The 25,866-nt window shown below is 33.6% G+C and overlaps 1 protein-coding gene across 1 annotated transcript; it reads right to left on the bottom strand.

Annotated features, from left to right (window-relative positions):
* Positions 1-1,661: 1,661 nt before the first annotated feature.
* LOC134846019 (uncharacterized) lies at positions 1,662-25,670 on the bottom strand. The gene is made up of 3 exons (XM_063863184.1): positions 25,130-25,670; positions 4,608-5,259; positions 1,662-3,150 (listed from the first exon to the last, which is right to left on the bottom strand). The coding sequence occupies exons 1-3, from the start codon at positions 25,544-25,546 to the stop codon at positions 3,095-3,097; spliced, it is 1,125 nt and encodes a 374-aa protein (XP_063719254.1). The 5' UTR covers positions 25,547-25,670; the 3' UTR covers positions 1,662-3,094.
* Between the last annotated feature and the right edge of the window lie 196 nt (positions 25,671-25,866).

The raw sequence follows: 25,866 nt of genomic DNA, 5'->3' as shown, positions 1-25,866 counted from the left end.
AAGTGTACATGTAGCAATAATAACTAGTAATTGAGGTTTTTGCGATTCGTAGAAGGCTATCCAGCCTGTCTAACGATAGTCCGTTTCTATTAATGCCCCACTTTGCAGATTTAATTTGAGCTAAGCTCTTTTTTGCAACACATGGTAGTTTTTCAGCTTCTAAAACTTTCACGCCGTACTATTATTGCAGCCTAAATCGACCATATAAGAGAGAGCTCGATCTCAAAGTGAACGCCTTACTACTATGCTAACTGCCTCTAAGAATCCATTGAATCACAATCAATGAATCCGCGCCCCTTTGCAATGAAAGATTCGTTATTTAGAACCCTTTAGCCACCTACTAACTACAGCTAAACAAGCAGCTTTTTGCAACAAAATACTTGAATTTTTGAATGTCACTTCCGGCTAAAAATAAAAGAGCTCGAGTCTTTCAGATAAACTTAGGAAAAAATGGATGAGAAAAAAACTGAATTTGGCAGAAACTGTACTTTTCTGGGATTTAACAGCTAATGACATATATTTGATCAAGTAATGCAACAGCAAACATCTGAGAATATAATTTCAAGGTAATTTCATCTAGTTTTAAACAATCATAGCCAACAGACAGTTGGAAAAGTGTCAATGAGCTCTTAGAGACCAATTCTTTGAAAATTTTTCAATTTTCACTTAGTAAAATATACATCTGCCATAACACTTTTTAGGAAAAACTAACCCAATTAGAGAAAACTCGGTCAAAACGTTTTTTTTTTCATTGGGAAATCTAAATTCTAAATCCAATTTAGGAAATAAAATTCATTCACGCTTCTTAGCGCAATTTTCATTCGCAACGTGAGAGCGCAATTTGCCTTCCTTTTATCGAATAAAAATGAATTGAACTTGAAAAAAAAAACAAAAAACAAATCATTAAACTCAAATTTGAGCGTGAAACAGTTTAAAGACTTCTCCTTTGAAAAAAAAGGAACAAAAATAAACACGACCCATACTTGTCTTCACTGCGTTCATTGACACTTTAAAACATTCACTGAAACCAAGCAACTAACGCTAGGTACCGGCTACCAGATTGATCTATGTATTTTCACGGATATGAGCATGACAAGTATCCATGACAGATAGCTTTACCGGTTTATTTGAAGCGAGCAGACAAACGCAATCGAATCAAGCAATTCAATAACTTTGAAATTAATCCTAGCGTAGCATTTAGTCTTAATGGAATGAATTTACAAGTTAGTTCAACTTAATTTGAGCCCGTCCCTACCCAAGCATGATTTATCATCTATAAGTAACGCATTTTTTCAAAGTAAATTCGATTTTTCACTATATTTAACTTTAACCCTCAGTGTTTAACTTTCAGGCGCTGTGTTTAACCCAATTTGACTAACGTTGCTTTTTTCATTTCCTTGTGAATAATTCGCAAGCCTTCCTGGGGAAAATTAATGCCATTGTAATAATCAGTTATTTTCATTCACCTCTTTGCTAAAAATAGCTGAAATTCATTCAAAACAACATGAATTAGGCAATTGGTGCTGTATGATAATTTTATCCAACTACTTGTTCGTTTGTCGACTGCAGCAACATAATAACAGCTACCTACCATACATAAAATGCAACTTCATTTATCTTGTACTTTGATTAAAAACTTCATTGGAAAGAGGTAGCGAATATGCAAAATAAAATGTATTTATTTAGATCACATCTGTTCATATGTCGAAGGTGAATGTATGATACTGAGGGAATGAACTGGGTTTAGCATGGAAAGGATACGAAAAAGATTTGCGACCTCATTAAAACAGACTGAGTGCATCATTTGGCAGCCATAGAAGTTAGCAGTAATTACGTATTTTTTGCCCGTTTTATCAAGATCTGTAACAAACTCAACAGGAATAAGACCGCCTAGCAGTCAATCAATTACTGGTTGTACATAATCTGATAATTATTAGAAAAATATGTTATGGATATGACATTATAACAGTGAGGTCTGAGAACGAATGGAAAAATTCGCTGGATAAATCTTTCGGCAAAGATAGAGCATGCAGCGGCTATGCCTCAAACAAATGTTGGCATAACTTATTCGACATAATTCAAGGCAAAATGCACCATTGCGAAATCTGTTAATACCTTTTGCCATCACTGCTTAACCTTCACCGAAATATTGATTAAACTTCAAAGGGACAAATTTCCTAACTACTGCGTTCTAACTATGAAAAGGGGTTACTTTGAGACTTGACGATAGGTTAAATGGCAACCTTATTGCTGAAATTGTCGCGTATAACAGCGAAAGCCACGAAGCGAAATCACAGGAATTGTCATGATTCTCTATCCTTAATTTAACGTTATCAATTATTCTATAAAACTGAAATCTTTCGAAGCAGTAAAAAAATTGAAGCTCGCAATATTGAGTGATTTTTCAGGATGAAGTGTGCATTGAACCTTTATCTTTATTTAATACGCTTATATTTGAGACTTTTTACGAGCTGTTAACTATTTTACAGGCAACTGGTGTAGTATAATTACAAATCGAAATCATCCCTCGAAATCATTTTTTTGCTAAAGATGTCAAGTCAGCATAAGTTAACATATAGCACATACACGGTTGAAAAAAAATGTCATTGAACTCAAACAACCGAATTAATTGAGTTAGTTAAGTAACAAATAAAGTATAAGGTACTGACACTAGTGTTTTTGTGTATCTTATGTTGATATTATGAAAACTATTGAGACATCGACTAAAAGTTAAAACTACCAGAATGGTGATTCAAGAGCATCAAAATAAAAGCTGATTTGAGGAAACAAAAAGCTTGTTTGTACATTCATATATCCATATATTGATAGATTAGGTGTCTCATTGATAAAACTAGTGGGCGTAACACTTAGTTATTAAAGGGTAGAAAAACAGATATGCACGCACCACGAAAAACACGGGACGAAATTTGTTCGTTTTGAAGGAAAGGGAAAGACAATAAAAAAGAAGAAGGAATTTTTTCCAGTTCACTGAAACAACAGTGATTGACGTTCAGATTCACTTGCAACTCAGGAGATTATTGGGGCAGTAGATTTTGTGCAACAGCAGCAGCAAAGCTTCTTTTCGCCCTCATCTTCACCCCATATCTTCCATGTAGTATACCTGACCATTAGCGACGTAACTAAGGCGACCTTAAAACGAAACACAATTACTTCGGAGATCAAAAGAAAGCTTTTAAGATTAAAAAAGTGCTTTCATGAACTTGTGAATTCTCAAACTTATTGCAACAAATTATACTATTTATGAGCGGATTAACTTAAAAGATTGATGGATGTTTGGTAAAAATTCTGGTTAAACCTATTTTGAGAATATTCAATACCTGTGTATTTTTATCGATTGCTGTAGTGATTTCCGAATTATTACAACAATTATGGTCCTCAGACTAAAAGCGATTGAGTGATATTGATGAGTTATATATATTTTGGGACAGAGAGGCAAAGCAGAGCTTCGAACCATTTAAAATACAAAACAAGAAAAAATCTGAAAATATAGAAAAACTAGATTTATCAAAATGAATATAGCTAGTTTTGAAAAAACAACATGCCAAGGCCATACAATGTGGTTATAACATCCATCGGAAGAACACCAATCAAGCGGTAACAAGGTCAAAAACACCTAAGCAGAAACCCTTTAAGCCTAGAAAATTCATAAAAACTAATAGAAGATTTTTTTTCAAATCCCCCTTCCCTTACCTTCCAAACACACACAAACCTTTTGGTTCATCAGACGATGCAATAAAATGTGTGTAAGCCAATATTATATAGAATAAAACTTATTAAGCTGAAAAAAAACAAAGTCAACAGTTAGTTGGAAAAGAGTCAATGAAAAGAGTCAATGAATCAAGGAAACATAAAAACTGATTTGTTTTTCAAAAAAATTCCCAATTTCGAAGCTAAAAATATACGGCTTTACAGCCCTTCGAATTTCCAGAACGGTGGAAAATCTGAAAATTAAATTCCACTTTTGAAACTAAAGTGAATCACGTTTTTCGTGACCTTTACACTTTCGTAATTGGAGAGCGCAACTTACCTGACTTTTAGCAGATGAAATTGGATTGAACTCAAATAGTGCATAAATATACCCAGGCATTAATATGTATTATGCACATCTGAAAAATATAAGAGCATTTTAGGACTTTTCCTTAAAAAACTAAAAAATCATCAGGACCTGTATAAGAATCTGAACTACCTTCATCGACTCTAAAAACGTGAAAAAAATATAAATCGAGCAAAAAAAATTACAAGCAACATAAAACGCAAACTGCCAAAAGCATGGATAGTTAAACTAAAATGCTCATAGGCTCAAAATATGACTGTTGCTGCAAGATGAATCCTGAGAACAAAATTATCTAAGGAAAAAAATTCTGGTATCCAATGAAAAAAAATGTTAGAAAAATGAAAAATTATTATTATATTATAAAAATATTTTAAAGAGCAAATTCGAAAAAAAAATACTGATTTCAGATTCAGCGCTTGAGAGTTGGCTAATAAGACTACGGATAAGACAGGGAGAAAATACCGTACATTGAGCATTGAGGGCCAATAAAGAAAAAAGAAATGTTTCAACCTGACATAATTAAATCACTTGCCGAATTGTGAGTTCATCTCGTCGAGTACTGAGCAAGAATTGAGACATGATTTTGAATCTGAGACACCGGACAAGTTGTTTTCACTGTTTGAAAAATGCTGCGGTGACCTCGTGAAACTCAACATCTGGTTAAGACGAAGTCCAGATCCCCACTGCGAACGGTCGTCAGTGTGCATTGAGTCCCTGCGAGGCGGTGTTCCTGTTCTGACAGCACTGCGCGACAGTCGACCGTCTTTCGGGGGGTCGTTTATTCTAAGTATCTCAAATATATGCACACATCTGGTGTCTCTGAGTTTGTTGCGTAGACAGAATGCGGCGAAAGACGATATTAAAAAGACAACAAAGATCACACAACACACTACAACAGCAGCTGTCGCCTTTTTTCCAAACTTTTCTGAACTCACTGGAATAGACAAATTACCGTCGATTCTGTCAGCTTTGCACGATGGTTGTATATTCTCCTGTTTCTCGCTCTCCGACAACTCTGGGAGAGCTGACAAGTTCTGAATATCAATAATGGGATAGCAGTTGCCGGCTTCATCGTGTTCCATGTGAGGCAGCGAACACACATGAATCCAAGGACTACTGTCCAGCCAATGGTATGGATTTGAAAAGCCTTCCATTTCATACACCTTAGTCACGGGAATGTCGATCTAAACACAGAAACATGCATAAAAGAGGACCTTGGCAGAAAAAGACGGCAATTACGTCAATTAAGAACCAGTTCCATTTTTGATCCGATTACAAAATTAGCAGCAACGAAATGTGGCAGATAAAAGGATATGCTATCTTGGAAATAGGACTTAATTTTGTTTTGCCCATAATTATACAATCGAAGCAGAGCTTGCCTTTGCGATACAAAAAAAATAATTACACTGAGGCAAAGCCGAGCTTCGCTTCGCTAGTGATAAATTGATATTTGACAACAGCAACGCTTCGCAAACTTAGAATACAAAAAATTGGCATTGGAGGTTGCGGATGAAAACTGAGGCAGCGGCCACAAAGCCGAAAAACTTATTCAAGAAGTCGAAAAAAGTTACTTCTACTAAGATTTTATACGTTTGTCGCAAAATAAGTACAATTTGAGAAAAAAATTCGGGGTACACAATCGCAAGCGTTAATAAGCATTCAGAAACATTTATCGAGCGGTAATAAGCCGAAAACAAAATTGATGTAAAAAAAACCTTAACAATAAATTTGGAACACAAAAGCCTAAACACCTCTGTTGGCCATTCAAACGACCCACTGAACAGTGATTAAGCCGATGTAACGCCAGCTGAAACCATTAAATATATACATATATATATATGTATCTAAGTTCAGAGTTGGAAAATTTACAAACTAAAGAAGGACTTTAAAATACAGTAAAAATTGGAGGAAAAGACCATACTTTGCAAATAAGGCAAACGATAGTCCGACAACTCAAGTGTTACCACAAAAACTCAAATCCCTCACTCGAAACAACAACAAAGTACGGCAGGGACTCGAATTACCGACCGTAGGATCCCAAACACTCATTTCACCGCTAGTCCAGTAGGGAAGGGGTCTGGAAGTTATTAAAATGTAGTAATAAAGCAAGGTCAATTGTCAGAAACCTTTATCATATATGTGCGACATTGTAAAAAAAAAATGGACTTTATTATATATTATCAAAACCTTCAGCGTACTTCAAAAAAGGACACGAATCGCCCTTTCTCTAAAACACATAAAACTACAATTGACGAAATAAATCTAAGCAAAAAAATCACAGGAGAAAATCGGAAACCAAATTTAACTTACACAGAGAGGAAGTTTTGCTTTGCAAACGAGCGAGAACACAAAAAGTAACTCTAGAAAGCGCAATAAGAAAAATAGAAATGGGCCTCGAATAAGCAGAAATTTTGGCCAGGTCTAGGATTCGATCTGCGACCTACTGCAATCAGGAGATTATGAGTCTCACGCACTAACCACTCAGCAACGCACGCTTCACCACTAACAAACACTATTCACGAATAAAGCAGCTACATATGCTAATAAATTGCCAATGCCATTCAGCAAAAACGGCACCAAATACAAATAGACACAACTTTACTAGTAATAATTTGGAAGATACCGTACTGAAGGCATCCAAACTAGCTTTGCATGCAACAAATTATGTAAAGCCACATTATGTATTAATTAGGCATTTCAAAAATTTGTGAGATATATTGAAACAGAAAAATTCTGAAATAGAGTTTTTATTATTGTTATGTTGTTTGAAATAAATAGCTTTTTTCGGTTCATTTGATGAATTAAAAATGAATCAACTGTGTTTACTTATTACTAATGGAATGTCAAAGCACATGCTACCAAAAAGCTGTAAGGGTGCCCGAAAAGTGGCACTATTTGCGACTTATGTTTGAAAAAACGAAGTTTCTTAATAATACACTAAGCTGATGATGCTAGTGTAGTCAAACAAAAGAAAAGCTAAGTTAGAATACCTCAAAACATTGAGGCTAACCAAATCTGCCGTTGGTCTCCAAAAAAGTGAAAACCTTATTTTCGTAAAAGCGTATTCAACTATTCGGTGCAAGCTTATTTTACGTTTCTTTAGAACTACATGCTGACTGGTTTACATGCAGCGATACTCTTACCCGGTTACTTCCTAGTTGTGCAAAAATAGTTTTGCATTTGCGATAGCGATACTCTTACCCGGTTACTTCCTAGTTGTAACAGTAAGAAAAAGTGCTTATTGAAAAATTATAGCAGCAATAACAAGACGTATGCTCTGGCAGGTCTAACTTAACTGAATGACCAGAACAGAAAACTATACAGAGGCAAAACGGAGTTTCGCATTATTTCAGATACAAAAAACAATCACCAAGAACTATATAAGAGTCTCCACTACGTTCATCACTCTTAAACAAACTTAAAACAGTTGACAATGGAAAGTGCTTGGAAGTTTATTACATCATTGACGTACGCAATGAACTAATCTATAGATTCCCACGTGTACTACTGAGTGATGGCCGGTATGATTTCGGATTTAAAAGACTTCTACCAGACTTCTGACTATGCTCATCGCATTACAGCCTTTTTCGCATTCGTAAATCGCATTTTTATCAGCAATTTTTTTTGGCACTCAAATACTTGATTGATGATCGGAACACAACAAACGAATTTTACATTATAGTAAGGATAGCTTAAGCCGCGAGAAAACTCAGTGCTGTGGCAAATAAGCCGGCAAAAACAAGACAAACGATAAACCGACAATTCTTTTGCTCAAGCTGAAAATTTTCAGTTTGCAAAACAAACATGTCCACGCTGGATTCGAGCCTCGGACCTTCATAGTGCCAGTAAGGGAAAATTTACGTTACTTCCGGACCAAACGTCCAAATAAAACACTAAATATGAATTTGTTATTAACTTAGTCATCAATTAATTCATTGATTATGTTTAGAAACCTGTTAACCTGAAAAGTCGCAATTTCCGATTCGACGATATCGCTTGTAACGGGCAGCAGTGCTCTTGTACGTGATTCAAATTTATACCTGTATCAGCCAAATGCTAATGTATTTTGGTAGCATAAATTGAGCAGATAAAACAAAATCTATTTTAGATCATAGTACCTCCCCACTCCTACCTAATTAGGTACAAAAAACCTTAGGATTGTTTTACCTAATTTTTAATTTTCATTTTTTCGGATGTTTTGACGCAGAGGCGAAGCTGCCATTCGCAAAATTTAGAAAACGACAAAACAGCAGCTCTATAAAACAAATAAGCCTCTAATTAAAAAAACTTTTGCTAGTTGCAGGATTCGGGCCAGCAACCTCGAGATTTGGAATCTCACGTCCATCCCTCTCAGTCACAGACGTTTACAGATACGCAAACACTCGCAACACAATAAGCAGAAAACAGATGCTATGAACTTTAAATGAGATCGTGCAATCACGATGCTACAAATCGTGATTAGGCAAATTTTGAAAAGGTCAATTAAGACAGTCAGAAATATGAGCTGTGACGGAAGGTCTAACTCATAGAGTAATTTCAGATAATGTAAACCGCCTGCTCGTCACGCTATCTTATTTTCGGCCGGATAGATTCGTGCAACTTCTTAGTCTAATACCGATCTTAACCTTACTCTTATATCTCTAAGTCTCAATAGATCTTGAGTATACTGGTTTGTTACGAGTTGGTCTCTTGGAAAAGGCAACTAAGCTGTAAGTTAAATTCAGAATGCTCTGGTGCTGAAACTACAAGTAATTTCAGCACTTACAAATAAAAAGGGTTATTAGTTAGATAATGATTGGTTAGTCTTTATTATTATATACGGATAAAATATCTAATTTAAAACCAATAATAATAATATAGTTTGAATCAGGTTCCACCCATCTGGGGTTTACAGAGTTTTTGTTTCTTTGACTTATTTCTGTAGTGGAGCATGGATGATTGATCGTTCGTATTTCGCGAGCATCATTTCTATTCCATTCTTGGAGGAGGAAGCTCCAGGAAACTGGGATCGTAGATTTCATCTTGTCATTCAACGATGACTAAGACCGTTAACAAAATCAATCAAGATGGTTTGTTATGATCGTCTGGTCTTGATCGGTGTGGAGAACTATGTTTCGATCTGAATTGGGAATGGCGTGAAGCTCGAGTTTGGAGGGAATGCCCAGTAACTCGGATCTGTACGTATACTTGAACATGGAGGTGGTCATTGGTCTGTTTCAATGAAATCCTTTGCTTCGAAGTCAAGTCGTACTTTAAATCCTTTGAGTTGTGGTTGTGAGCGGCATATCGGTTGTGTTTAGCCATTGTGTAGGTTTTGCGTGATGAGGTCTTAGCTGCTTGATGCTCGTCTTCGTGAATGTGTATGATCTATATTACTGCAATATATATTTTACATAAATAAATGTTTAGTTAATCCTTCTTTTTAGTTATGATTTTTTATTAATTTTTATCGCAAAAGCTTTTATTTTTAGTTCAGTTATTTTAAAAGAGTTACTCACACTTGAGTACCTCTTATCAAAAAAAAGAGTGTGTCACAAAGCGTGGGTTTTAGCACGGTGTGTTAGGCCGGCTATTAAGCATGCTCAGGACTTCGTCCTCTTCTGGTGGGTTAGGCCAGGAGTGAGGGTATGATTTCATGCTGGTTTTTTATGGGGTCCTGTTTTGTGTTAACCTTTTGTGTTGTGTTTGTTTCTGGTTTTTTCCTTTTGTTGTTTTAGTTGTGTTCTTTCCTTAAAAATCAAATTGTTTGGTTTGGGTTTGTCTGTCGACTTTTTGGTGTTTTATACTTTCTTTTTTAGACTTATCAATAGTCTTCAAAAGAATAAATTATCGGTTCTTTAAGCTGGTTTAATCCAGTTTGGGTACTGTGGGTTTTCTTTTCTTAGTCATGCTGTTAGTTTGTGTTTCATGGTGTTTAGTAAGCTGCGTTGGTTAGTTGGGATTATTATATAAATCCTTTCCAACCGGGTTAAAAGAAAAGTGGAAACTTGTTATTGCTTGTTTGAGTTGTTGTTAGTGCAAACTTAAATCTTGAATTCATTGAAGGTCTTGGTGAATGGACAAAATATATACATTTGGGTTATTGGGTCGTAAACTCTGAGTATGCCTTGGAAGTTAGTGTTTTTAATACAGTATGTGAAATTTAAGAAAAATGGCGAAGTGTACGTTGAAATAATAAACTGAAAACGATGGTGGGGTTGTCGTGAAGATGTGTGTAAATTAAAATGATTAAAATCTATAGTATGTGTAAGTATGCGTTTGTTTAGTTCGTAACATGATGTCGTGTGAACAGTGCAGATCTCGTTCTTTTGGAGGAAGTGAAAGGTTAGTGAAAAAGTCTGAAATTTATCGTGAAATGATTCATAAGCTTGGATGTCAATTAGTGCTTCGGAAATAATATGGTCGTGTTTTTTAGCTAGTGAGCTTAGTGTAAAGATGTAGGGTGTTTGGATGAAAAATTTTTCGGTTAGTTGTGGATTAGCGAACTTATCTTCGTCGAGAAATTGGTCTTGGTTAGGTCTGATGATGTTGTGATCATAATATTCAATAGAATAATCATTAGCTCGGGGTGGAGTGATAATTTTTAGAAGCTTTTTATATCCTACGTGTGTAAATTGTCTAGGTTTTAGTGCTGTGGTTAGTCTTAAGGTCAAGTTTGCGTTTTTCTATTTTTATTTATGGATGTGGAAAATATTCCGAAAAATCCTGCAAAAAGTATGCGTGCTACGCTCGCTTGTCTATTGATTTGTGTGTGGATTGCACATGTGTTATAAATTCCTTTCAGTAAAGAAAAAATAAATCCAATAAAATTGAACATTGCGTATAATATAGTCAATCTTTCTAAGATATAATATGGCCATCCTAGAATTGATTGGTGATATATCTTGTGGTCGATATTTTTCGCCGTTTAGATAAATTTGATCCTTTATGTCTTTAAAATATCCGCTGTAATCTTGTACGTAAATGTCTGAAAATCCTGCTGTTTCTACAAGTTTTCGTAAGTTTTGATCGATTGATTGTCGTTGTATAGTGTCCATTTTTGTAAGTAGTTCCTGAAATTGTTGTGTACGTATGTGGTGTTGTATGTCGGATTTAGAATAGATGCCTATCGATTGTAAATCGATATTTGGGTTTCGGGCTATAGCTCTAATGCTTTCGGGTGAAAACTTTTTTAGTGGTGGCATTAATGTTGGATATGGTGTAAGTAGAAAGTATTTATCTTCATCGGGATTTAATTGTACAACATTGAGGCTATTTTCTGATCCACATGGTACTGTTGTATCCCAAAAATATGTTCTTCTTGAGAGTGTATCAACAAAATATACTTTATTTTTGTAGAATATCGGGATTCTTTTGAAACATCGTTTATCTTCAAAAACGTATAAAAGTGATACTTTTTTGGTTCAAGTGTAATACCAAAAGATGTTTCCTTCATAATCAATGAAATTTGATCTATTTGCGGATAATAAATATCCTGCATATGGTATTTTTAGAACTGCTAGTGCTAGTGATTGTAAAATTTGTGTTCTTTCAAGTTCACATAGTTGGTGTAGTGTTTCTAATTCTGAAAGTGACATTTCTTGAAAAATTCTGCTTATTGTGTAGTCTAATTTCACATCTAAATGTATATCATAGTGAATTGCGCCAAAATGTGTGCTGTTCATAAGTGATAGTTCTTGTAATCGTGTACTTTTTGTGTCTTGTGGTTTTAATTTTCCACAGATTTGTCCTGTGCTTTTCTGAAAATTTACTGAAACGTAGGGATTTTCGTCAGTAAATGAGTGAGATGTGGCCATCAGGTTTACGATTAAATGTCCTGTATTCATGTCGAAACCATTTTCGTATTGGACTAGAATTTCTGAATACAGTGTTTTATAAATTGGCTTGTTGTATTTACATGCAAGTTCTGTTTCTGGGTATATTTGAAATCGTGTAAATGTGTTTTCTATATTGTGGATGTTTCTAAATTTATGGTTCGTAGATCTAATTTGGTCGGGGTTTACATCTTCATATGGGATTGATTCGATAAAATATTTTTGGTGAAATTTAATCATTCTAGCGTGTATTTTTGCTACTTGAAAAACTGTGCCGGTTTCTTCGGGAAACCATACAATGGTTGCTTGTGTTCATGTTGTAGGATCGCAATATCCTTGATCATTTTGGCAAGGGAGTCTCATTCCTTGGTAAAGAATTGTGTCGTCTTTTAAGTCGCGTGTAAGTTGTACTTTTTCGAGTTCTTTTTTCCAATCAAAAAACATTATTTCTTGATAATCTTTATTTTTTGTGTCTGCTTTGCAATTTGAGGGGTTATTTATTCATATGTGTGGTATCTAATGTTTATCATGAAGATCGTATGTTTATCTTCCGTGTGCTCCATGGAAGGGGAATTTTGTATCTAGTCTCATGTGACCTTGGTGTTTTTCAAGTTCTGCTTGATGAGCTACATCTGGAAAAACTTTCTGTTTGTGCCTTAGTTTGGTTTTAAGTTTCGTCGTTTTAATTCGTTTTTACAGTCTTAAGGGCTGAGAAGTAGTTATCTTTCAATATTACTTTGGTAGAAAGATTCGTCGTCCAATCTATTTTTATTTCCGTTTGAAACTTGTGAACAGTGTACTTTCTTTTCGGAAAAGGTTTCTGTAAATTTGTATCCTGTTAGTGTTGTTGCTCGGGCTTTTGAGTATAGTGTAGCTATTATATTTGTTGTTTCTATAGCTTGTGGTTCGGATTCACATTGTGTTAATTGATTTATAGCATATTTGTGTAGTGTTTTTTGTTCACAATCGTAGTGTGTTACTAATAAATCTTGAGGTTCTGTGCGAGGTGAGGGATTTTGATTTGGTTCGGAAAAAAATGAGAAAAAGGAGGTGTTGAAATGTGAATATCTTTAGAATATACATGTGTATGACAATCCTGAGTATGGGTTATAAAAGGTTATGTATCCGATTGTCTTTTTTGTATACCTGTCGTATTTATATATTATTTCTGTTGTTATAAATGGAGGAGGTAAAGATTGAGCTGTGATATTAGGAGGATCTAATGGAAATGGATGTTGAACAATAATATTTAGTCTTACTGTAAGTTCGAATTTTAGTGTTAGACTGCTTTGTTGTAGTATTTGGATGTTATGTTCTTGTATATCTTTGTGAATATCGTGTCGATATTGCAATCTGTTTGATGCCCAGTTGTGTAATCTATTACTTTCCTGATGTTGACCAAATAGTGGTGGGGGTGCTGACTGTATTCCAATCTTATCGTAGTGGTATATTCTGAGATGATTGTTCTTGATATCGTGAATCAAGGTTGGTAGGAAAATTTAGGGGAAACGTTGATGGCGATATTTGGCTTAAAGAAGGTGTTGAGGGAAGGGAAAGTGTTTCGGGTAATGTAGATAGTGTTGTATCGAATGAAACGTCAACTAGGTTGTTTACTAAATTTGGTTCACCATGAGGATATTTGTTTGTATCCCAATATGGAGGGCGTTCTGTGGTTGTTGGGTTATTAAAAGAATTTTCTCTAACTTGTTCTGATGTAGGGGTTGAACTTAAGTAATCGGATGGAATATTTGAAAAGTTTTGTTGTGAAGCAGTTGGAGGTGTATCTGGTATTGTGCTACTTGAAAGGTCTAAGGGACTTGATGTTGGTGATTGAGGTATGTTGAATTGAATTCTGGGAGTTTGAAAATTTCTATTTCGTCTTGGATGTATAATTTGTCTATTTATTTCGAGTGTGTTCTGGTTTTGACTTATGTGTCTTACTCTGTTAAGGTCTTGTTGTAGGTGTGGGTATATATTATAAGTTGGTTCGTATTGTGGTTCACTTAAAGGTGCTTGGCGGACAGCTGGTTCTAATGGTCCAGATAATCGCGCGTGTCTTTCTTCAAAAGTATATGGATTTTCTTGTAAAGAAATGCGTGTAGATGATTGGGGATTTTAGGTATTTGTGGGTGTTGTTGGATTTTCTTGGGATGTTGTTGGTGGGGACTGGTGTGGGTGTTGTTGATTAGCAATTTTGGAAAATTTTTTTGGAAAATTTTTCTGGGTGAAGTTTTTATGATGAAAATTTATGTTTGTTCCAGTAGTCTTCAATGAAAAGCAACAAGAGAATAGTGGCTAATGCGAATGTGATGATTGCCTTTTTTATACATTTACATATTGTCATAATAAGTGATGTTAAAAATGTGAGAAAAATTACAAATAGTAGAAAGATATCTGTTCTACTAAATAGATTAGGAAACATTGAAATTATCGTACCTGAGGAGATTATCAATGATTGTGGAAAGGGTTATATATACTTCAAAGATTGAGTAGAGAATTAAAAAAAGATTGCAAAATATTATGAAAAGGATGAATAGGGTTTCTATGATATTGGTCAAAAATATTGTAAAAAATTTTAGAAGATTTGAAACTTTTATTAAAAAGTTTGAAAATATTTGTTTGAATTTAGTGACTATTGTTGAGAGAAGCATTTAAGAAGTGATTTGGTTTGTCGAATCTTTTTCAATTTTTGGGGGCTAAATTCGAGTGCGGTCCGATCATTTATTGATTTTTTGATAAGTGGGTTGGATTTCATCAGGAGTTTTTGAGGGGTTATTTTGAAGTGTGTCGGGGAGATCTTCGTAGTTCTTATTTATGGAATAATTGGGGGTATCCAAGAAATATTCGTACTTTAGGCTAAATGATCATGTGCTTTTGTTCTTTAGGCTAATTTAATAATTTTGCTTGAGTGGTTTGCGAGTGCTAAGTTGGGAAAAAATTGTTGATCTTTGTACTGCTTGATAGGGAAGGGTTGTAAATTGAGATTATATTTTTTTAGTTTTCATTTTGTAGCGGTTTGCTTATTTTTGACCTGGAGGTCTTGAAGTTATAGTTATAGATAAGCTTAGAGGTGAATATGTGTCGGCTAATAAAGTCGTATTGATATAAATAAAGTGTCTAATTCGGGATGATTTCTATTGGCTGAATTTGAACTAGATCTGTTCGATTGTTTTTCAGCATGTTATTTTGAAAATAAGGATTGTTCAAAATAATATAAAGAAAATGATGGAAATTGAAAATGAAAGTTTTTTTTTAAATTCAACTTTCTTTAAAATTTTAGATTGTGGAATGAAGGTTTCATAATTTTTTCGTGGTTGACGTCTGAGTCGTGATGATTCTCTATGTTCAGATTTTTCTGTTTGATCGTGTGGTAGAATTATTTCTGTCATTTTACTATTTTTTCTTTCTTTTTGAGATGTTCGTGTTTTGTGTTTAGGGGGTATTCGGCTAATAATTTCTTTTTGTTGATCTAATTTTGAGCTTGTTTGTTCATCGGTGTGGTGATTCAATTCAGTTTCTGAATTGTTGAACAATTTTTAAACCTGTAAAAGAATATAATTGTGTTAATTCACGGAGTGCATATTCTTTTGGGTATAAGGGTAATAGGTTATTTCGGTGTTGAATAATTTCTTTTTTATTTGTGTCAATCGATTTGTATGTGACATCAGTGAGTTTTTCAATTAGTTATTATGGTCGATTTCGTAGTGGTTGTAGCTTTTTAGAAATTCCTTTTTGTGTTGTAAATTTGGGAATTAAAACAATGTTCTATTTTTAAATTTTTTGCTGGTGTAAAGCGTGAATTGATTTGAGTATTTATGTTTTGTCTTTGTAACGATTTTTTTATTTTTTGATAAATTTCATTGTGTTTTTATCTCTGTTTAAAATCAATTCGGTTCGTGTACCGAGGCTAATTTTAAAATTTGTGGATGATGAAAGTGGTCTCCATCATGGGTGTGTATCATGGGTGTGTAGTGGTAGATTATAACAAATTGAATCTTTGTTTGGTTGACAATACCTTGTGCATTTTTATGGGCGTTTGCTGTAAACATTATTGGTTTACGTGGTTTTTGGCTGAATACCATTTCATACGGTGACATTCCTAATGTTGTTGTGATTTGTGAGTTATATGAGAAAGGAAATAATTTTACATCTGCTGACCATTCAGTATATCGGGTATCATTTACATTAATGATACATCTGAGGTAATCTTGTAATGAACGGTTCATACCTTCGACTAATCCATTTGTCCAAGGTGCATGAGATGTACGTGGTTTGTGTTTAATGTTATATAAGTGGCATAATGTGATGATTTCATTGTTAATAAATTCAGTGCCATTTTCTGTGACTAAAATTTCGTGTAACCCAAATTTAGCTATCCAGTGTTCGTAGAGTGCTGTATATGCATAGTAAGCATAACAATGGGGTACTGGGTTAAGTGCTACATAATGTGTAAATGCATCAACAATTACCATTATATATGAGTTTCCTTCTGAGGCTGGTGAAATTGGTCCTTATGTGTCAAATGATATTCTGTGATTAAAATAAAGACTTTGTCCTTTAAAATCTTGTTTTTCTGCTATTTCTTTTTGATTGGGATAGGGTTTGTTTAATTGGCATATTATACAATCATTGCATAATACTTTGATCCAAATTTGTGCATTAGGGAAATAAAAACTTTGTATAAAATTAGATTATGTTTTTTTCTGATCCGGAGTGTCCTTTTGTATTTCAGGTGTGGGAAGTGTTGAATGCGATTAACATCATACTTAAAGGTAGACATGGTACTTTAAAATCAGGTGTTTGATATTCTATAATGACTGTGTTTTAATTTATGGTGGTGTTATTAAATTTTCTGAAGTATCTAAGGAGTGTTTTGTTTCCTAAGATCGTGGTATCAGCTTTCGTTGACTTCGTTTTATATTTGTGCCATGATTTGAGTTGTCTAATGACGGGATCAAGGTTATGGTATTTCTGTAACAATTCTAGTGTGATTTTTTCTGTTGTTGGTAGAAAAATGTTTTCTATTTCGATTTTTGATAGGGGTATTGTATCAAGTGGGTCATGAAGATTAAAAACTTGATTTATCGTGTATTTTGAATCATTTGGAAACGGCCCTGATAAATTTAATGTATCAGTTAGATTTTCCTTTTCTATTAAGGGAAATGGGCCCTTTTTATGTGGTTGTTTAATTCTTTTTTGTAGAGAATTATTTTTGATCCAATGTGAATATGGTATCGGCTTGAATGTAGATGTGCTTAATAAATCAACTTCATAATTGTTGTTTTGACAATCTAAATACAGTGGAAAATGTTGTAGATGGTTAATTTGTGATTGTTCTATGTCAGTTTTTACTGCGTATTTACATTCTAATCGTGGTGAAATTTCATCTTTGGCGAGATAAAATTATATTTTGTGGTATTTCAACTGTTGTTTTTCTTGTTAATAGTTCAGGTGGTGTATTTCTACTTAGAGTATCAGGTAGTGCAAGGTTTTTTCCTGCTGTCCATACTATGTGTAAGTTTGGAAATTTCATTAAAATTAGTTGAAATCTATAAACTCGATGGTTTGGATTTGATTTTTAGGTAAAAAGAAATATGATAAGTTTATGGTCTGTAAACAAAACTGTTGGATGTTTTGATCAGAGTATCAAAAATTCATATTCTGTTAAGGTGTGTATGATAGCTGTGCACTCTCTCATAAGGGCAGAGAGTCGTAATTCGGCTTGTGTATATAGGCGAGAATTTGCTGATATAAGATTCATTTTATTTGTTCCCGTGTGGGATTGTAATGCTGCTCCGATGCCAAAATTTGAAGCATCGCACATTGCATAAAATGGTTGATTTGGATCTGGGATTGTGTTTGCAATTTGTTCACTGAGAAGTTTTTTAATTTCTTCAAATCGTGTTTGATATTCTGTTGTCCATTCAAAGTTATTTTGTTGTCGAAGAAGGTTATTAAATGGTCTTAAGTACAATTGCATTTTATATACGTATTTTTTTAAAGAAATTTAACATTCCAAGAAATTCTTAGATTTTCTTTTTATTTGTTGGTGGTTGGAGTTTTTGAATTGCATCAATTTGTGATTAAAGTGGGGTTATAGTGTCTTTTTCTATGATGTGTCCAAGAAATTTTACGCGTGTTAAGAAAAAATGTGATTTATCTGGGGCTGCTTTCATGTTTTCGTTCTGTAAAATTTGATGATATTTTTCTAGAACTGTGAACATTTCATCTTTTGTTTGTGATTGCATAAAAACATCGTCTAAATATGTGATTGCATTTTTACTAAGTATGAGTGGTCTAAAGAATTTACTCATGGAAGCTGAAAAAGCTGCTGGTCCTATGGATATGCCATAGAATAATCTATTAAACCCGTATTGTTGATTTCCAATAACGAATTGTGTTAATCGTCGTGACTGTTCATCTAGTGGCATTTGGTTATATGCACTATTCATGTCAGCGGGTGTGAAACATTTACCGTTTATTTTTGTTAAAATTACTTGAATTAGTTCTATTGGCCATTTAAATTTGGATTCATCAATTAGTGAATTGAGGTATCTAGCATCTAAAACTATTTTTAATAATTCTCCTTTGGCGAGGATATTAACAGGGTTAATAAAGGTGTTTCCTTTCGGTTGTTGTTCTTCTTTATTTACTGGAAATATAATTTCGTATTTTTCTAGAATGTCAAGTAGTCTATTGACTTTATCATGTAAATGAATTGGTACTTTACTTGCTCTTTGTTTTTTGAAAACTCCGTCAGGTTTCAAGGGTAAATGTAGTGGTGAATTTATTTTTCCAACGTCAAACTTGGATGTTGCAGAAACTGTTGGATATTTTAAAAGTAAATCTGCTAATTTTTTAAATTCATTCTGTGTTAATTGAGAATGTTGAAAATTGAACATTGTCAAGAATTTTTGTTGTCAACCACCAACATTGTCAACCACCAACAATTAAAAAGAAAATCCAAGAATTTGCTCTTTGTTTTTTGGAAACTGCGTCAGGTTTTAAGGGTAAATGTAGAGGTGAATTTATTTTTCCAACGTCAAATTTGGATGTTGCATAAACTGTTGGATATTTTAAAAGTAAATCGGCTAATTTTTCAAATTCATTCTGTGTTAATTGAGAATGTTGAAAATTAAACATTGTCAAAAATGTTTGTTGTTGTTCTGTATAGTGTGATATTTTGAATGTTGGTTTAAATTAAGGTGTTTTTGTGAAATAGTCTGTGTTCCTTTTTTCATTACTTATTATATTATTTATTGATAGTTCTTCATCGAGGATTGTTGATTGACATATATCAGTAGTTAAATGATGGTTTACCTTTAAAATTTGGGTTTTTCTCATATATATTCAGAATTTCAGTGATTTTTTCGGATAAATCTGTATCTGAATTATGTATATTATTTATTTGTGTTGTGGTTGTTTGAATATTATTAACATACTGTAATTTGAGATTTTCCGTTTCTTCTAGTTTAATAGTGATCTCAGCTTGTTCTAGTTTATCTACTAGTTTTCTGAAATCTAAATCTGGTTCTCGAATTGAGGAAGGATGTGATGCTCTTTTTAATTGCTATTTTTCGTAATTAAGGTGTTAGAGTCATAATTAAAATTTCTGTCATTTTTATGTTTTATAATCGTGAGTATTTAGTGAATATGCTTTTCGGACTAGTGTTTCGATCCTTACTGCTAGTTGTTTGATCGTTTCATTTGGTAGTCTACGAATTTCATTGCATAAAACTCTTTGATGTTGTTTGTTCCTTTCTGAATCAAATATTTTTGAAAATTCTTGTGTGAATTTTTTCCAATCTGATTTTATTTCTATAGGTACAACTGAAAACCATTTTTGAGCTGCGCCATCAAGTGTGGTTTGCATTAACGCTGTGCGTCTATGTATCCAAATTTGGTGAATTGGCGTAATTTTGAGTTCAGGTCCTATGTTTAAAATTAAATTTGCTGTGACTGCATTTAAATTATCTTCTACAGAATATTCAGGATCTGTGCCAGTGAATACCATCAATGGCTTGTTTGATTGTATTGTTGATCGACCCATGAGGTATGGATTCATAGTCATTTGTAGTGATTCTGCGGCATATGGCATTTGTGAAAAATTTGTAAGTTGACTTTTTGTGATTTCGTGTTGTTGTAAATAATAGGGTAGTGGGATTTCATTTTGCGTTGGTTGATAATAATCTGTGTTTACTAGGTTTGCCTTTGTATTGGTTGGTATGATTGTGTATAGGTTGGGTTTTGCGTTTGCAATGGTTGGTGATTTTGTGTATTAGCTAGGATTTGTGAGTAAACATTTGTATTTTGGGATGCTTGATTTGGTCGAGGTGGTTTTGCACGGTATTCTTGTGTATATGGTGCAAAAATATCTGGTTGATAATAATCGTCTTCATCTGATGATGAATAATTAGGTGTATAATAAATTGTATTGTGTTTATCTTGGTTTTGTTCATTATTTTTACTCTGTTGAAAAAATGGATAATTTTTACTTTGGTCTTGTGAATTGCGTGGGTAGTCATGAGAATTTATTGAAGTTGCTGTTGATTGTCGAAAATTTTGTCTTTGTGAAAATAAATGATTTTGAGTACTTGGACGAAAAGATTTAGATGTTTGTGGTCTATTTACATAGCTATAGTTGTGTTCTGCAAAGTTATTTCTAGTGAATGTTCTTTGTTTTTGTATTGGTTTGATCATTGACTAAATGGTTGGTAGCTCACATGTGGGTATCTTGGTTCGATGGTGGTTTAACTGTAGATTGTAATGTTACCTGTGGTAGGGTTGGATTTTTTGGTCTTGGAGTTGTAAGATTTGGATGTATTGGTGAGATACTTTGTTGTGTTGTTGTTACTACTGTTGTAACTACGTCTTCATTTGCGAAATGTGATGATGTTTGAATATCTTGTTGTGTGAGAATCCAAGTTCCATTTAGATTTTCTTGTTGTATGACAGTTGAATTTAAACTATTATTTCCTGTTCTATCGGGTAGAAATGAATTATAGTTAAAATCAGTTGTGAGTGGATATACCTTAAAATAATCTTTGTTTATAGAAATGGTGCCAATGGCCTTGACTTGAAATATCTGTTGGTATGTTAATGAATAATGCATGAGACCATTCAGAGTCCCAAACATAATCTGAATCTTCTGCTAATGCTGTATCATCTGTTGAATTTTGGGGTCTGAAATTCTTTCTTGCTTGTGAGATTAAATCAAGATTATGTGTGAAACAATCTATGATGACCCATGCTAAGATTTTTTGTAAATCGTGTTTAACCTTTTGTGAAACGTCGGTACTGGTTAAATTTTCACGGATTGTATTTAAATATTCGGAAAATATGGTGATTTCATGTCTTACCATTGTATGTTTTGATGTTTGAACTGGTGAAGTTCCTTGGGATTCTGGTTATACTAATATTGATAAATAGCTATAAATTATTCGAAATACTTTATTAGTAAATATTGAACTTGCTCTGTGTGAATTTTGGTGTTGTATATTTTTTATGTATTCTGTGAATACTTTTGAAAATTCTATATCTACCTCGTCTGTTTGAAGTAGATACCTATCATGAAATTTAGTTGGGCTCTGTAATTCTATGGTATAGATTCCGTACTGTTGTGTTAGTGTACATATTCCTTTGAGGTAGTGGTCGACAATTTGTCTTTTGATTTTTACTTCTGGAAATTCTGCTGCGCATGGACTAACTCCTCTTTCAAATAAATTTGCTATTAAATTTTGTTAAAATTTTTGTCCTCTATTATCAGTAAGGGAAGTGATTATAAATGGCAGGATGGAGTTTTCATCTTCACTTTCTTCGTATTGACTCATTTTTGTGCTTAATGACTGTCAATTTGTAACTTTCTATGTGTGTTATTGGTTGATTCCATTTGTATAGTCGTACTGGTTTATTCTTTCATGTGTTTTTTATTCTTCGTTTTCCTTGTATTGATGAATGTGATGTGGTTTCTGAGTCAAAAAAATATATTGTATCATTATCTGGGTAATTCTTATTTATTCAGTCTTTTAATCTATAAAGTTCTTGTAAATGAATGGTTTCTGATTCGGAGAATGCGTTTCGTTGCTTTGAAAATCTTTTTCGTGTAATCTGTCTTTGTTTTCTTAAAATCTTTCGTTTGATTGTTTGTCGTTTGGTTCTAATATATCCTGTTGACTGTCTGTGTGGAGTGATTACGAGATCATATTTCTCGTTGTTTATTCCACAGTTGTGTAATATGATTGTTTGTTTATTTCCTAAATTGTCTAGTGACATAAGGTTTAGAATGACGGATGCAATTTTTGGATTAGTAATTTTTAATGAATAAACTATTAGATCTTACAGTTTTTTCGGGTTAGCCTAACTTGGGTCTTGTTTAGGGTTGGAGAGAAACGCATATATCGATTCCGAAGAATGATTGTTACTTTCTCGTGGCTAGTTTAAGTTAAGGTGTTACCTTACCTAATTTTACTTAGGGGTAATGATTGTGTTGAAGGGTTGGAGAATAGCAAATCGATCCACAAGGTTCAGGTATAATTAGAACACAAGTAGTTAGATACTATTTTAAACTTACTAAGTTTAAGTAATATCCTGGGTGAGGTAAGAGGGGGGATCAAGTGAAGGATGAATAACCGAAGTTCTTCACTGTTTATCCTAATTAGAATGGTTAGTGTGATTGAAAAATTTCTGTTAGTCCTGGGTCGTAGAAAGGGTTGGGTAGTGAATCGACGTTTGAGGTCGTTAGACACTATGCTAACTGTGTGTGGGAGAACAAAATTTTTCTATTTGATCCAAGGATAAGCCTTGATGATCAAGATATAAATTAATGATATAATATTTAGTTGGGATAAAAATAAAATGGAGATCCAAGGAAAGCCTTGATGATCTGTTTAGTTTAAAAGGTATACTTTGGTAAAAGTAAAAATTAGAATAGGCCTTTTTAAAGTAATTTAAAGTTTAATTGATAGAAAGGTTTAGTTTTTGATGATGTAAATACTAACAATTTTTGTATTTACTAACTAATTTTTATTTTTTTTTATTTTAATAAATCTTTTCTGTAGATATCTTTTTCAAATTTACTGCAGATTAAAGGAAACGACAAGTGACGTTTTTATCAGTCGTAATTGTACAATAATAAGTTTAGCGCCTGTAATGATTGATGAAAATTTTTCTTCAATGATACTATGTCTGCAAATGAAAATCTAAATTCATTGCTAATAAAACTCTAAATATAAAAGTTTGTGTTGGCTTTTGCCGTACGACCATGAAACTTATGGGTAAGTTTCGTTGTAGTCGTATATCGTCTCTTGTCCGAGATCTTCTTCCAATACCGGGGAGTTCTCGTATTGTTCGGAATAATGGCTCTGATCTATTGAGTCGTAGAGACATTTCAATTAGATTATTATCGTGTAAGATTTTTGAATGTTTGTCTAAGTCTAATCTCTTTTTGGTTAGTTCTAAGCAATTTTGTTCCTTAAAGTCTTATTCGAGATTTATGGTCGCACCAGATGAGTTGTGACGGAATGTCTAACTCATAGAGTAATTTCAGATAAGGTACACCGTCTGCTCGTCACGCTATCTTATTTTCGGCCGGATAGATTCGTGCAACTTCTTAGTCTTATACCGATCTTAATCTTACTCTTATATCTCTTAGTCTCAATAGATCTAGAGTATACTGGTTTGTTACGAGTTGGTCTCTTGGAAAAGGCAACTAAGCTGTAAGTTAAAATCAGAATGCTCTGGTGCTGAAACTACAAGTGATTTCAGCACTTACAAATAAAAGGGTTGTTAGTTAGATGGAGTATGATTGGTTAGTCTTTAATATTTTATAGGGATGAAATATCTAATTTATAGCCAATAATAAGATATAGTTTGGATCAGGTTCCAAATAGTATGTTGTGAACATATCTACAAAACTGTCAAAAAGTATCTTTTATTCAGTTCAAAAATCTGCTATTTATTTTCTACTTAGAAACTTCAAATAAAGCTTCTTATTTGGCTCTGTTGGTGCTTTCTTAGGCAAATCGAAGAGGCCACCAAATGAGCACTTTTATTTGCCAGTTAGGTCGAAAAGCACAGTAGAGTCATGCTAATGCACTACACTGGCAAGTGTAACAACCTATTCAAACCTATAAAACTAGATCATGTAAGCAATTAAAAAACATTACCATAAAGGCTAAAAGCAAAATCTAAGTCAAGTATTCACAACCACCTACACGAACAACCCAACTTGAGAAAACTGTCAAAAAGTAATTTTTATTCCGCTCAAAAACCTGCAATTTATTGTCTACTTAGAAACTTGAAGTTTCCTATTTGACACCGTTGGTGCTTTCTTCGCGTATTTTGCCTAACATTTGGTAGATATTAATAGCTAAAATTGAAATCTATACAAATCAAAAGTCAATTCTTCAATATAATCAAAGAAGCACGAAAGAAAAACAAAAAAAACAAAGAAATGAAAATCACTTCGTTCATTTAATCTTTAAAAATATTTCAAAAAAACAAATACCGTAAAACTTTCTTCAACTTGCAATACAAGGAGGTTTCAAAAATGAATCAACTATTAAAATGACTTTGACTGCTAAAATAATCTGAAACATGATAGGAACTTAGCGGATTCATAGCGATTACCCTACAGAGCAGGCAAAAAATGATCCACTAATCCGGTTAGACCAGTTTTTCACCCAAAAAACATCAGTTCCGATTAGCTATCTAAAATCAAGCGAAATCAAGCCTCAATAATTTCCGCATAGTAAGCTGTAAACATCGCTATCTTATAAAAAACAAACTAAATTAGAGAAAGTTGGATGTTTAAATATTTTCTACGTTCTTAGATATTATGAACATTTGCGCAAAATTACCGAATACTCGATTACAAAAACATTTGGCTGTAATAGACAAGCTTCTCTTCTCAAAACTCTCATATTGCCCGTTAAATTTCACTAGACAGGGCAAAATAATCTTTGTTTCATTAGGTGTTAGCAAAAATTCTGCTAGTTACCAGTGCGTCAACATTGTCGTAGTAGTAGAAAAATACTCAATCCCAAAGCAAGAACTAAAAATACAAAAAATAGAAACTGTGCATAGAGAGCGTTGCAAAAAATTTGAGCAATATACCCATTGTGATAGTTTTGCTTTTTATTTTGATGTTTTAGACAAAGTTGATATGGGTATTTGGAAATAATAGGTCTGTTGCTTTTGGATTACTTCCATGTCCTAACTTGTTGCTATCTATTATACTAACCAAAATTTTCTTGTCGTCGAAGTGTAAAACCTCAAACTCAGCAAGTAGCTTAGGAAAATGGCTAACTACTGGACCTCTAGATGTTCTCTTGAAGTCAATATCAATGAGGAATGCTTTCAGAGATAAAGTTGTATGTGGATGAGATATAACAAGTCTGAGGCCAAGGGGCAGTCGTTTACTGGCGTTCTCCATGAAGTGCATGTAAACCTCGACATTTTCCGGCTTATCGGGAGGGGCCCGTGGTTCACCTGGACGATATGTTATTGTTTTGTCCAGTTCATCTTTCTCCAGCTGACACCAAACGCATTGTGACTGATGGTTGAGAAAATCACAGCTTGAGGATTTCCATTTGAATCCACTGATACAATAAGCAGTTAAGCCAACGCCCAACAGAAGCAACAACTCTTGGCGCATCATCACTGGTTACTTTTAAAGCAAGATATCTTCGTCATTTCGTTATGTTGTTTATCGTCAGTTGTTTTTCTCCATTTTCAATTTATTATTTCACGAATGGAAAATCATAACTTCCAGTCCAAAAGTCCATCTAAAACAACAACATATCCTGTACACAGACAATTGCAACACAAAATTGAGTAAAAGGAATACAAACAGGAAACGAATTTCGAAGATCTAATTCAAAGTTATTTCAAAATGCTTCAATAGCGGACAAATATAAATGCATAATCAGGTTTTTACTCAGACTTATTTAACACAGAGGCGAAGCATACAACAACACA

The sequence above is a fragment of the Symsagittifera roscoffensis genome, chromosome 5 (genome assembly GCF_963678635.1).
Source record: "Symsagittifera roscoffensis chromosome 5, txSymRosc1.1, whole genome shotgun sequence".
Classification (NCBI taxonomy): domain Eukaryota; kingdom Metazoa; phylum Xenacoelomorpha; order Acoela; family Convolutidae; genus Symsagittifera; species Symsagittifera roscoffensis.
This window is presented reverse-complemented; position numbering and strand designations above follow the sequence as displayed.